Below are 13,913 nucleotides of genomic sequence, written 5' to 3'. Positions count from 1 at the left end.
CCCAGCAGCTGACTTTGAACATGGTGGTGGGCATTATTCCAAGCACACTTATGAGGTATGCACAGTTATTACTCCCATTTTACAGATGAGGAAACTGAGGCATTACAGAGTTGAAGTAACCTGCCCCATGTTACAAGGACAAGAGGCAAAGCTGGTGTCTGAACTTAAAGCAGTTGGCTTTAGAGTCTGCAAGTTGAGCCACACAGAGTCGCCTGCCTCTCTGCATGGGAAACATGGCATGTTTAGAAACACAGCCCTTATCCTTCTCCCCAAAACAAGGGGTGGGGGTGAGAGATCTTAAGGCACAAGAAAACGAAACAACTTCCCCAAGTAGCACCTGACTTAATGTGGGGTCTTGCCACCCAGTCATGAGAAAATCCAGGCTACATTTAAGTGAAGTGAAGAGCAGGTTTGGAAAGAGTGAGAGGAGGGGCCATGGAGGCAGAATGTGGTTACTGCAGATCAAGGGGACCCAGATCTAGAAATTACAGAGGAGGGGCGAGTACAATGATAGGCCTCAACACGGAGCACAGAATCATCACTCGGGGAACAAACAAAAATGCAAGGCTACTGAGGTATGAGAGTCGGGCCAGGCCACTGACGGTCCTTGATGACACTTTGGAGAGGAGGACCATGCACCAACAAAGTCTAAAAAGTAGAAAATAGACTGAATGGGTGGGAGATCTGGAAGAGCTCACTGAGGGGGAAGCAAGAGCTGAAGCAGCAGTTTCTGATGCCATTACTCATCTTGGTCCTATTTTTGTGCTAATAGCAATAAACCAAATCATCAAATTTACCAGTTACTAGGCCAGGCTCTGCGTTAAGGGTTTTACGTACACTGAGTTATAAAATAGATGAACCTGCATTACAAACCTTGGTGATATCATTTTGCCTTAATTGGCAGATAAAGAATCTGAATATAAAGTCCATTTTACAGATGCAGAGCCAGAGGCTCAGAGAAAGTAAGTCTCTTGGGTAAAGTTGTGCAGTTAAAAGTGCTGGGATTCAATCCCAGGCCAGGAATTGCATGTTTTCATGTTTTACAGCCCCCTGTAGATTGTTAGGTTCATGGAGGGCAATGACTTTGTCTCATTGCCTTGGCAACTCCAGAACCTAGCACAGTACCTGGCACATAAGCAGTGCCCTTTAAATATTAGCTCGGACTTGTAGACACTTTGTATAACTTGCAGTTTTTTGAATGAATCAATGAATGACTGACTGTACAGACTAATGGATGATTCTCTCCATTACTCCAGTACTGCCAAGATGATTCCCATGGATGTGGTAGCTGAGGACTTATGAGGCTTTGGGGAACAACAGGGAAATTTTACTTGGTGGTTCCTGCAGTCACCACAGGAGTGGAGAGATGACCCACCATGGAGAACCACGTAACAGTGTTGGTTTTTCTCATGCTTTCATGTTGAGAGGGCAGAGAAGGATCTTGACCTGGGTCAGTGTGTGTATGGGGGCTGGGGTATTAGTGACCAGGTGGAGGGGAGGGAGGGCTCTGCTCAAGATAAAGTAAATGAAAACACAAGAGAAACCCTTTAAAGAAAGAAAGTTGCAGAACTAGGTGCAGCGCTGAAGATCCAGAGGGGAAAGAAACTGGCAAAGTAATGTAGGGCGGCATATGGAAGGAGGCCTGGGCCTGAATGCTGATGCTCTTGGGGATCGGCCACAGCCACAGAGCTCACACGGAGCAGACAGGGGATGGACCCTCTCCCGGGTCAGGGGCTGTGGGGCTCTGGGACGGTAGCGTAGGAGCCATGCTGCTCTCTACAGGAGGGCAAGCCCTATAGGAGCCTTGACTTCTGGCTTGCTAAGTCTAAGAATTTTGGACCCAGTGGACTACAACTGGGGGATATTGGGTGGGAGGAAGGACAAGTAAAGAGGAAGGGAGGGGCGTGGGCAAGTTATAGTTCTAGGGAAGGAATGTGTGGTGTCTTGCTAAACAGAAGGTGGAATAGCACATCTGGGGACAGGCTTTTTGGGAAAGCAGCAATGCTGGAGCTTTGAAATGTGCAAATGAGTTAGGGGAAGCAGGAGTCACAAGGGCAAGTCTCATTACAGAAGAAAACAGGGTGAAACAGAAGAAGGGGAAACAATGAAAATTGGAGAGTACTGAGTTTATAAGAAATGGATATGCGGCATTTGGTGGAAACTGGCTTTGGCCTTGGGAATAGGAGAACTGTAAATATGGATAATATGTAAATACCATTTATAATTTTAAAAACCTGGAAGGCTCAAATAAGATAATCTTTCTGAGGGCACTTTGACAAGTATGAAAGAAGATATTTGTGGCCAAGAGGAAAGGATACTGGGTGTGGCGTCTGAAAATGAGGGTTCGAGAGCCAGCTCTGCCTTGGGGGCAGACAAGTCATGGGCCCTCTTGTTTGGTTCTGTGTCCTCAGCCAGGAAAGCAGCAATGGCTGTTGTTTCGCACAATGGCTCTGAGGGGCCGTATTCATTTCCTAGGACTGCTACGACAAAGTACCACAAATTGGGTGGCTTAATACAACAGAGACTTTTCCCCTTACAGTTCCAAAATCAAGGTGTTAGCAGGTGTCTTTCCTTGCCTCTTCCAGCTTCCAGAAAGCTAAGAGTTCCCTGGCTTGTGACAGCATCACCCCAGTCTCTGACTGCCTTCACACGACCTTCTCCCCTGCACGGCTCTATCCTCTCCTCTCCTCTTTTTCTCTTTTCTTTTCTTTTTTTTTTTTTTTTTCTGAGACAGAGTCTCATTCTGTTGCCCAGGCTGGAGGGCAGCAGTGTGATCTCAGCTCATCGCAATCTCCGCCTCCTGGGTTCAAGTCATTCTCCTGCCTCAGCCTCCCAAGAAGCTGGGACTACAGGCATGTGCCACCACATCTGGCTAATTTTTGTATTTTTAGTGGAGATGGGGGTCTCAAAGTCCTGACCTCGGGTGATCCGCCCGTCTTGGTCTCCTACAGTACTGGGATGACAGGCAGGAGCCACCACACCTGGCCCCTCTCCTATTCTTTTAAAAACAGCAGTCATTGGATTTAGGGACTACACTAAATCCAAGATGATCTCATCGCCAAATCCTTAACTAATTATAGTTGCAAAGACCCTATTTCCAAGTGAGGTTACATTCTGAGATCCCAGGTGGACATACATTAAAAAAAATTTTTTTTTTAGAGACAGGACCTTGCTCTTTCACCCAGGTTGGAATGCAGTGGCATGATCATAGCTCACTGCAGCCTCGACCTCCTGGGTTCAAGCAATCCTCTTGTCTTGGTTTCCTGAGTAGCTGGGACTATAGTCATACATCACCTTGCCCAGCTAATTGAAAACAAGTTTTTTTTTTTTAAGACAGGGTCTTGCTATGTTGCCCAGGTTGGATGTGAATTCTGCGGGGGTACTACTCAGCACACTACAGGGTCCAAGCAGCAATGAAGCAAGAGCACCAAGTAGATTGAAAGTATTTTACACAGCCTTCTTCTTATTTCCCAGAAGCCACTCTCTTTCTAGTTTCTCTACACACACCTCTAATGGGTGCCATTGCCCACAAGACAAAGAACCAAGCCCTTCAGGCTGGCATTGCAGGCTTCAGTCACTTTTTCCAGTCTCTGTCCCTGACCTTTTCTCAACTTCCCCACATCTTCCACTCAATGATCTCAGCCGACTGCTTCTTTCTTAATCCTTACGACCCAGTTGAAACTCCCAGAAAAGGAGTCTCATGCATTTACCCCCATGGTAAATGCTTCCGGTTCTGAATACCTTCGACAGAAATTATTTTGTTCTTTTACCTGCGATTAATTGGCTCTCCAGATCTCTTGGATCAAACTGACTTGAAGCCTTTCCTTCTGCACCTGCCAGGCACTGAAGACTGAGGAAGTGTTTGTTTCTTCTTTGGACCTCCAGAATCGAGTTTTGCACTTGTCACAATCCAGGTCCTCAGTAACTTCCTAAATTATTTACTTCCCACTACACCAACTCTGTTCCTGCCAACATTTCATCTCTTTGACCATGCATGGCTGCATATGCTGGTCGCCTTGATCCAAAGAGATGCTATTCTCCTTGGAGCTTCTGGGGCATCTAGCATCTATTCCCTTGTTTTGGTCCATTGTGCATCAGTCACTCGTTTATTCACAAAGATTCATGGAGCACTTACACTGCTTGGCTTTGTGCTGGACTCCAGTCATCCAGCCTGTGAGGCTGTCTTGTCATCCCATTCTGAGGGCAAGGGAATGGCTGCCATTGCCCATAGGATAAAAATCCAAGCCCCCCAGGTTGGCACTGCAGTGGCCAGCCTGTTCCTCATGGCCCTAACACCGTTCTTCAAGTGTTATGCTTGCTTAATTGGATGGTTCCATTCAAGTGGCTTTAGGTAATTCTTAAAGGACAATGACAAATGAAGGACTGAAAGTGCTGTGAGCTTAATTGGAGGGGACTCAGCTCCCTTTCAGAAGGCCCTGCAAGAGAACCAAGTTCTGAATTCTGCAGCCAATGCCAGAAATGAAGGGCACAATGGAGGCTGGGACAGGCTTTGAGGAGTGGCTTTCCAGAGCCCACTGTCCTGCAGAAGGGGAGAACACAGCTCAGGTCTGACTTCCGCATTTGCCACGTAGTGACTGTGCTGCCTCTCCCTTGGCCTCTGGAAAAATCCCTGGAGAAATCTTGCAGGGACCAGAAGGAGGAGGGAATATGTTTTTCTCATGTGATCACAGGCAGGGTTGTGAACTTGGGACAATGGGCAGTTAGGACTGTCCTGTGCAGTGCACTATGCTGTGCAATAAGGCAGGCTCAGAGCACAAACTGCGTTCCTCTCCCCAGCTTGGCAGTAAAACCCCTGGCCTTTCCTCCTGCACCAGCCAGGCAGCAGGATCCACCACCGCCTCCCCTGTGTCAAGGGGGACTAGATGGTGGGGGGGGGGAAGTGGGGGCAAATAATAAGCAGTATTGGTTCCAGATGCTTCTCTGGCCCAAGTATTTGACATACCCATGGGCAAATTGAAGATGCCTTGGGCAGCAAGCAGACACTGCCAGGGGTTCTTGGTGGAAGGGAGTCACTCACCGGCATTGTTCTGCTGCTTGGTGTTTTTGATGTAGGCAGAGAACTTGGAAAAGATGTCAATGCCTGCTGTGTTGGATTCCCGGTGTTTTGCAGCCAGTTTGGGGTACCTGAAATGGAGGATGCAGTGTTCTGTGAATCACTAGACTTGGAGCTCCTTTAAGGGTGAGCCTATCCCTATCACGATGAGCAATACTTCCCTTTCCAGCTGCATCTACAAAATGTTTTGGGGGTCTTTTTCCTCATCCTATAGGGAGGGTGGGCATTCTCAGCCCTAGGTCATCCATGGAAGAAACCAGAGCCCAGAGAGGTGCTGAGATCTGCCTAGGGTGACACAGTCTGCTAGGTAAAGAACCAGAATACCACTCAGGGGGCTTAGGATGTGTCCTTTTATTGGGACCACCAACAGTGATGTGCCAGTGAGAGCGCCCAACCAAAGTTCCTGCTGAGCTTGCCTCTCTATCAGGTAGGGTTCTCAGCACTTCCCCTACCCACTAAAATAGCCATCTATTGCTAGTACTGTGATTATAATCCTAGCTACACAGAGCTGATTCTGGGAGCAAGGAGATGCCAGGTATGTTAGCACTAAACCACTTCTCCAAAGGAAGAATACCCACGGTCCTCTTCTGACACGTCCTTCACACGCTTATTATTTGTGTGCAGTAATAAGATGCAGAAACTACCAAGCTCCAAAAAAGGACATGTGTTTTCAATTGTTTTATTTTATTTTATTTTATTTGGAGATAGATTTGCAATGATCCAGCTCCCCCTCCCCTCTCCCACAGAGCCTTTCATTTTGAAGCCAGAATAATACAAGAGGCAGGCCGGAGTTAGGACGATTGGCCTTGAGACTGAAGGAGGTAAACTTGCTCATGTGGGAACCCAGGGCTTGGACTCATTAGCCCCATCAAAGTGAGAAAATCAACTCAAGTAAGTATTATTTCACAAGCATTTTATGGGTATGGCCAGGTAGGGGTGGGAAGAGATGGGGGACTGTTGCCAGGTTATCATTATTTTCAATTAATGTGCACCTTTGTGATCTCTGGGTGAATAGTTTTTGACTGCCGGCTGTTGGATTGCTTTATGCTTAAAAAGCAAAATCCTTTTTGTCTGTTTTGATGTTTTTGATAGTTTGAACCAAACAAGATTTTAAAAAATATTTGTTGTTCTTGAATGCTTTTCTGTTCCTCAACTGGCCCATGAGCTAGGACTCCTTTTGGGGCCATGTTATGTGGCTGTGTAAATTCAAAGATACTGCCATTGGAAGAGTCCACTCTCTGCTGTGAAGCAGATAAGGAAGGCATTATTGTCCTCCTTTTACACGGAAGGGAGCTGGATACCTGAGAAGATAAATGTTGATGGCTAATAAACAGTGTAGGGACGATGAGAACCTGGTTTCCTGGCCCTGCAGCAGTGTCCTTCCCCCTCCACTGCTTCTCTGGAAACAGTGAAAGGTAATTTGCATTGAGCACCTACTGTGCGGCATGCACTATTCTAATCCCTTTACACAAATTCACCATTCCCTCCTCAGAACAACTCTATTGGTACTATTATTAGCCTAACTTCCCACATAAGGAAACGGTGGCATAGAGAGGTTAAGCAATTTGCCTGAGGTCACATGGCTGCCTGGCAGAGCCAGGATCCCAATCCAGGCAGTTTCACTGTGGAAGACTAGGTTTTAAATTCCACGTTGTGTGGCTTCCCATAAACTCCGCTGTTGATTCTCAAAGCCCCAGAGCCCTAAAGGCTGAGCTACGCACCCTGGAGGAGCTATCTCCATCCACCAGGAGGGGGCGCTCTGCACCGATGCGCCACATATGTCTTCCTGGGTAAACTGAGAATCATCACATTCATCTGCTGTGGCTGGGGGCACACAGCAGGGCTTCCTGCAAGGTACTAGATAATCTACCAAGACGTGGGAATTTAGTGGCATCTCTTCCTATTTCAGCTATCTCACATAGACTTCAGCATGCTATTAGAATCGATAAACTTATATTACCATTAACAAATGCCAAGTGTTCTTTGTTTCTCCTTGATAATGTAAGGACAGAAAGGCCTAGAAAATACACCTCAGTGGGTAGCTTGGTTTGGGTTTCTTGCTTTGTTTTGCTGTATCTCATCAATTGGTCAAACTTTCAGTCATCTGATCATTTCTTCACAATCAAGGTGGGTCAAACAGGGATATGTGGTACCAAATCCAAGCTGATGACAGAGGATTGTGTATTCAGGGTGCTATGGCGGTGTCATCCTGTTTCCCAAGCACTAGAACTCATTGGGACTTTTCTGTATAGTGCAGTGTTCCATTTGAGCTTTGTTCTTGTGGGAAACGTGTCTCTAAGGTGTTAATCTCACAAATTTCAGTAACTACACTGAGGGAGGATACTGTATAGGATAAGTGCATTCATTTTACCTCCATATTTATGGCATGTTTTAAATATGCAAAGAAGTGGGCTACAAAGAACATTTTGTTTCTCTAAAAGGCTAGGGAAGAGTGTTTCATTCACAGAAACAGCTTTGAAATAACATTTGATGTGATCTGATGATAATCAAAGAGATGATAAAGTTTTCTAACTCAGGAGTCAGCAAACTGTGACCCATGATCCCTATTTGTCTGTGGTTCTCAAGCTAACAATGGTTTTTACATTTTTAAATGCTTGAAACAAATCAAAAGGAGGATACTGTTTTGTGATATGTGACAATAATATGAAATTCAAATTTCAGTGTTCATAAGTAAAAGATTATGGAAACAGCCATGCCCATTCATTTCCATACTAGTTTATGGCTTCTTGCCCAGTGTCACCGTGGAATTGTGACAGACACTGAAGAGCACACAAAGCCAAAAACACAGGACTATCTGACCTTTTACAGATAAAGCTGCTGACCCCTGATCTAACTGATGAAAATTTCTCTAAAACCTGTTTTTAAGATATCTTATTTCAGATGCGTTCACTTAACTTTCATTCTGGGAAGTAAAACAGTTGGCTTCTCACCAAAAAAAAAAAAAAAAAAAAAAAAAAAAAAAAAAAAAATTCAAAAGTAGAAAATAGTAGCAAAAAGGAAGAGAAAACCATTGCAGATGGTAAGTGCCCTAACTGGTTTAGAGTTTCAACTGATTTCTCACCGACTAGTCGCAGCCAACCAAGACACTAAACAAAAGGATACCCGCCATGCAATTAAACCAATGTGCATGAAACACCTACTGAGGACCAGGCCCTGAGACTGGTGTTGGGGATAGATACCCTGGAGAAAAAGAAAGACGATCCTGATGGAATGCCCTTGCTGATGGCAGCTTGAGTGTTTTCCCTCCTTTTTCTAACGAGCTGAAAAGTGGAAGGACGTCCTCTCTCTTTCCTTTCTCCATTGTTCCCACTTCCTTAGTTCACCAACCCCTCACGCGAGAAAGAGGTTAATGCGTCTGACTTTTCTAATCCTTGACTGTGAGCTTTACTCATGTCTGCTGTGTAAGCAAAATATCCCTGGAGGTGAAAGAGGCCTGGCTTATTCATTAAAAGATATCCCTTAGGATCTGGGGTTTTAAGACCTAAGGTCACCAATTGTCTGTACAATTGCACCTGGGAGACAGACCCAAAACAGGCACTGACCACTCTTTCTAACTCTTTGAGCTACCATTTAATGAGCTCTTACTTCATATCAGGCACTATGCTCAGTAGTAGTATTTTCTACAATAGCCCTATAAGATCAACAGTATGGTTCTTGTTTTATAGATGTGAGAATTAAAGATTCTAGAGATTTCAGGTCATTTGCCTGATGAATGAATAATGCATATTCATTAAATAGCCATGTAATTCTATTTCCCAGCTGCTCTCTCACCTAAGCACCTAAGTTGGCATCGTGTGTGGATTCTGACCAATGTGATAGGAGGGAAAGTAACGTCACCATGACTTTTTTTTTTTTTTCAGCCCTGGCCCTGCAAAACCCTTTGGGAGATCTTTCTTCTCTCTTTCCCTGCTGAAGGAAACTTGGAGGGTATGTATTCCAAAAGCTACAGGATGGAACAGGGCCACACTACCCTCTCAGAATTTGCTCAAGTGAGAAATAAACCTGTGGTCTGTTAAGCCATTGGAATTTTATGGCTGATTTGTTACTGCAGCCTAGCACAACCCTAGTGGTATGGATTTGAACCTGAGTCACTCTGACTCTAAACTTCCTGTCCCCAGCTACCATGCCATCCTGTGGGAGGTCTGGAGGCTGTTTCTCTACCTCCCAGAAGGTCAGAACATTCTTGTTTTTCACTGTGGTGAGTTATCGCTATACAGTTTTTAAAATAATGAATTCAAGTTGTCTTCCAATTCTGTCAGTGTTCTGAACCCTGTTGATACTTAAATCGTTCTTGCTAGATGAGTGACTAAATGACATACTGTGTAACTAGACTATATCAGTTTACCCTCCTGAATTTTTATTACAGCATCTATGTAGTAGGATTATTTGAGACAGTAGCCAGCTCTGGAAGAGTACTTTGAGAAACTCATGGAATCGTGGGACATGCAACAAAAGGCATTTTGGAGACTACGTAGTTTCACCCCCTCATTTGAGAGATGAGAAGGCAAGGAGGGTCTGAGAGGGAGAGAGGCTTGCCCAAGGTCATATGACAAACACTGGTAGAGAGGTGGCCAGAGGCAGGGCTCCTGACTCTCAGTGCTGAATCCTAGAAACTTCGGCCACTCCATGGAGATGAAAGGCAAGGGCCAGAATGTCTCAACAGTAATCCCAGCATTAATCACAACACTTCCTTGTCGAGTGTTCACTGGGTCAGTCTAAGGAGAGGGATGGATGTTAGTCTCATTTAGAAACAACTTGAGACTTCCTGGATTCCTCATTTTGACACCAAATGCTCCCTGGGATCAAATGTGATTTGAAAAAAAATGGTTGGAGTGTTTGTATGTGGTTTTCTCCTTTAAAAAATAAAGCTAAGGGGAAAAAGGCTCCCATAATGTGTTGGCTTTTGGCAGCTTTTACAAATAGTGGTATGATGAGAAACACATGGCCGACCAGCGCTTGGTGAATGGTTATGAGGGTTTTGCTGCCCCCTAGAGAACCAGAAGGCCAGGCTGCCCTGCTCCAGAGGCCTCACAACCTGCCAGCCCCTCCACCTCCCAGCTTGGGTCGCTTTGGAAGCTGGTGAGGCTGGTGGTTTGTTGTGGGCAGACTAGCAGGTCTCTATGGGGCTGAGGCACTGGCTTGGTAACATTTACTGGGAGGTGATTATGGCACCTGCCTCAGTCTGATGGGTGCAGAGGCAGCTAAGGTATACTCCTGGAGCGCTCTGGAATACCTGATGGCCTCACCCTTAGCACTCCCACCTTGGTAGCCTTCTGGAGATATGCATTTTAACAGCTTCGAGGGTTCGGCTACCTGAGTGTACTGGATTGTTAGGTCACTAACATGGCAGGAATGCACTTCATAAAACCTCCTATACACAACTGCAGTGCAGAGAAGGATCTGGACCAGTGGGAGCAGAGCTCAGGACAGGGAAGGTAGGTGGAGAGGAGAGACTGGAGGGAGGGTCTGCATCCAGCCCTGCCCAGCTCTATTTGGATCATGGAAACTTAGAATCTGATGAAATGATGATGAAGTCAGATGATGACTCCCCTCTGGAATAATGTTCAAGGACACATGGGGCATATGACTCCAGTGATCTCTGCCCACCTTGTGGTCCCACTGTGGTTGCAGATTGGAGACCCCTGAGTTAGAGAAGCAGCCCAGGAAAGGCACAGTTGTACTGGGGGTGGTGTGGTGGTGGTGGGGGAACCTGGCTAAAGGGCATGTGAAGAATCAGAGAGCAAGAAGGGCTCTGGGAGGCATCCTGTCACATAGAAGGGGACCGAGGCCGAGAGCAGAGAAGGGACTGGTTCAAGAGGTGAAGGGACTGGCTCAAGAGGTCACAGCACATCACTAGCAGACTAGGGTTGTACCCGAGCCCCGAGTCCCTTCATCCACTGCTTGGCAAAAGACCAAATGGGGCCCTCTGCTCCTCACTGCTTCCACTTTCCACTTCCTAATGATCATGATGGAAGCCCCCACTCCTGAGTGCCAGTGTTACTTTTTTTTTTTTTTTTTTGAGACGGAGTCTTGCTCTGTCACCCAGGCTGGAGTGCAGTGGCCGGATCTCAGCTCACTGCAAGCTCCGCCTCCCGGGTTTACGCCATTCTCCTGCCTCAGCCTCCCGAGTAGCTGGGACTACAGGCGCCCGCCACCTCGCCCGGTTATTTTTTTGTATTTTTTAGTAGAGACGGGGTTTCACCGTGTTAGCCGGGATCGTCTCTCGATCTCCTGACCTCGTGATCCGCCCGTCTCGGCCTCCCAAAGTGCTGGGATTACAGGCTTGAGCCACCGCGCCCGGCCCAGTGTTACTTCTAAAAGGGAAAATGTTAACTGCGTCATGAACTTGCCTCTATGAGTCTCCCAGGCAAAGTCTAAACTCTAGTTATTGAAAAGAGCATATTTTTTCATGTGGGATTTCAAACCAGTGCTAGCCATGAGGTTGAGTCCCGGGGACGGGGATGGAGTCTGGGCTCCCCCAGGGCACTTCCAGTCAAGTGGCTGGCTGGTGTCCTGTTCAGAGATGTGTGTGTCTACGTGGGGCTGCCCTATTGATTTACTTAATGCACTTATTTAAAGTGTATACTCAGCTGCTTCCAATGGGCTTGAGGTGGCTTTCCACTCTCAGTGTGCAAATAAACTGTCTGAATATGGATGACAAAGAATATTTTTAAGGAAGAATGTATGACTGTTTAAGGCTTAATTGGAGCATGACTGGGAGTTTTAATTTTTTAACAGCAATTCACTAGATGTGCGACCTTGGGTAAGTGACTTACTCTCACCCTGTCCTGACTGTGAAATGAGGTTAATGATAGTACCTAAGATGCTAGAAGGATGAAATGAATCATATTAGCTAAGTGCTGTGAATGGTGCCTGATACAAAATGAAGGCTATAAAAGTGTTGATGAATAAATGAAACTTTAAAATAAATGCCGAATAGTGGTTTTTAGTAGTCAAATCCCACTTACTTTACTTACTTAGTATGTCCTGAACCCTTCCTACTCCTCTCCTTCGATTTTCCTGCCCTGTCTTGGCTCAGCCCATCATTCTGTCCTGCCTGGACAGTCCCCGGAATTAATTCCTTTATCTCCAGCTTCATGGTCCTCTAGGATACCAACTTCCCTCAACCTCTAAAGTAGGTCTTAAAACGGACTCCCCTCCTCCTGTACTTAATCCCTCTCAGGATACCCCACAGGACTCACTGCAGGATAATACCCTACAGGATAAAGTTCTTGCCTCACTCTACATATAATATTATTTTTCTAGTTTTTTCAAAAATTGTGATTGTTTTAATCCTTGATAACAGTATTCTGTAACGAACAAGTCTAGCTTGAGTAAATTTTAGAAGCCATCTGTCTCCTTTTTACGCTCTTTTCCATCAGTAGCAACGTGTCACCCAACAAGAACTTATAGCTCTCTGGTCTATACTCTCCCCGAACCTGTTTGCAGAAGAGGAGCTGCTTTTAGTTAGTTTTTTCATCTGTTTAATTGTGGAGTCAGACCAGATTTGGTCAGATTTAAGACCCTGGATGTTGTTTTAAGTCCCTGGGTTACCCTTTCCTGACTTATTTTCATTCTGTCAGCCTTTCAGCTCTGGTGCTGAAATGAAGGAAACTTTGCCCTCACTTTGAGGTCTTCCAAGCAAAGTGAGCTGGAGGGAAGGGGACATACTGGGACGAGGGAGGCGTGGTATCCTAGGGCTCCTAAAATCACTCTGTGTAGGTGGGAGTGACTGGCTCTTGTTCAGTCACAGTAGATATAGGCCATATCTACTCTTGAGTGGATTTCATGGAGTGGTTTTGAGGTTCGCAGCCCTTTGGGGGTCCTAGGCTCTCTCTTTGAAGACAGTGTCCTGTTCTCTGGACTGGTGAGGTTCCTTTGGAAACGCATCTGCTCAAAGTTAACATCAGGCCTTTATAGGTCCAGCATGAACCCTTCCCATTCAACAGCTCCAGAAAGAAACAGATCCTTACTTTTCAGGGGTCAAGGTCTCCTCCAGGAACTCCTCGATTTTATTGACGTCTGTCTTCACGTCCCCGTTGAAGGTCAGGAAGGGCGGGTGCGTGCCAGGGGCTAGGTTGTGCAGGTCGGCTGGCTTTCTGTAGAGAGAGCAAGATTCAGATGTTGGCTTACAGCAGGGTGCTTCCTGTTCTGGGAAACCTAAGATTGATTGTAACTTAGATGCCCTGTACTGTCCAACATGCCTGTCAGGGGAAACAGATTTATGGTGTGCATAAATTTATGGTGTGTAGGGCAGGGGAGGTTGGAGAAAGTTCTGAAAGAATGTGGTGTGGCCCAGGAAGTGTGTCCAGTGCAGTCAGCAAGAGAGCAACAAGTCAAGATGAAGGAGTTGAGTGCTATTGAAAAAGTGGAGAGAATCCAGGTGACTAAGTCAGATCCAAGCTTTAATTACCCAGGGGAGAGGTGGGGCTTTGCTTTTAAAAACTCTTTTACTAATCTGCCTAACAAAAATGTGCTCTACATGATTCCATACTTCAAAAATTAATGAATTAGATCATACTTTTCTCCTAACAAATATCTCCAGATACAAAAAAATTGGGAGTTTGGGCCATTTGTTCAAGTTAGATGCTTCTATTGTGTGTAACTTATATTTTAATATCTAATAACTAATGTCTAACATTGGTCAGCCTTTTGTCACACTCAACAAAATACTTTTTTTGATCTATAAACAGCCCCAGATATGGCCTTTGGGTAGCCAGGAAAATAAACAAACTATTAGATTGAAAACAAAACTATTAAATGAAGACGTTTTCAAAAGTCTTCTTATTGCTAAGATTATTCCTCCATAAACACCAGG

At 45.6% G+C, this 13,913-nt stretch overlaps 1 protein-coding gene and 1 long non-coding RNA gene across 6 annotated transcripts in view; one reads left to right on the top strand and one right to left on the bottom strand.

Moving 5' to 3' along the window:
• CLIC5 (chloride intracellular channel 5) overlaps positions 1 to 13,913 on the bottom strand; it is a 197,000-nt gene that overhangs the window by 54,115 nt on the left and 128,972 nt on the right. For all 5 annotated transcript variants that reach the window (XM_077999832.1, XM_077999833.1, XM_077999835.1 and 2 more), the window contains exons 3-4: positions 13,069 to 13,194; positions 5,039 to 5,145 (exon numbers count right to left, since the gene is read on the bottom strand). In XM_077999832.1, coding sequence (XP_077855958.1) covers positions 5,039 to 5,145; positions 13,069 to 13,194 — 233 coding nt within the window. The remainder of the gene's footprint in view (positions 1 to 5,038; positions 5,146 to 13,068; positions 13,195 to 13,913) is intronic.
• On the top strand, positions 5,065 to 6,814 carry LOC114677600 (uncharacterized). Its single transcript, XR_003728963.2, has 2 exons — positions 5,065 to 5,200; positions 5,821 to 6,814. It is a non-coding gene; the product is annotated as an uncharacterized LOC114677600 (long non-coding RNA).

This window comes from Macaca mulatta, chromosome 4 (genome assembly GCF_049350105.2).
Source record: "Macaca mulatta isolate MMU2019108-1 chromosome 4, T2T-MMU8v2.0, whole genome shotgun sequence".
NCBI lineage: Eukaryota > Metazoa > Chordata > Mammalia > Primates > Cercopithecidae > Macaca > Macaca mulatta.
Note: the sequence above shows the minus strand (reverse complement) of the source record. Positions and strands in the feature narration are given on the sequence as shown.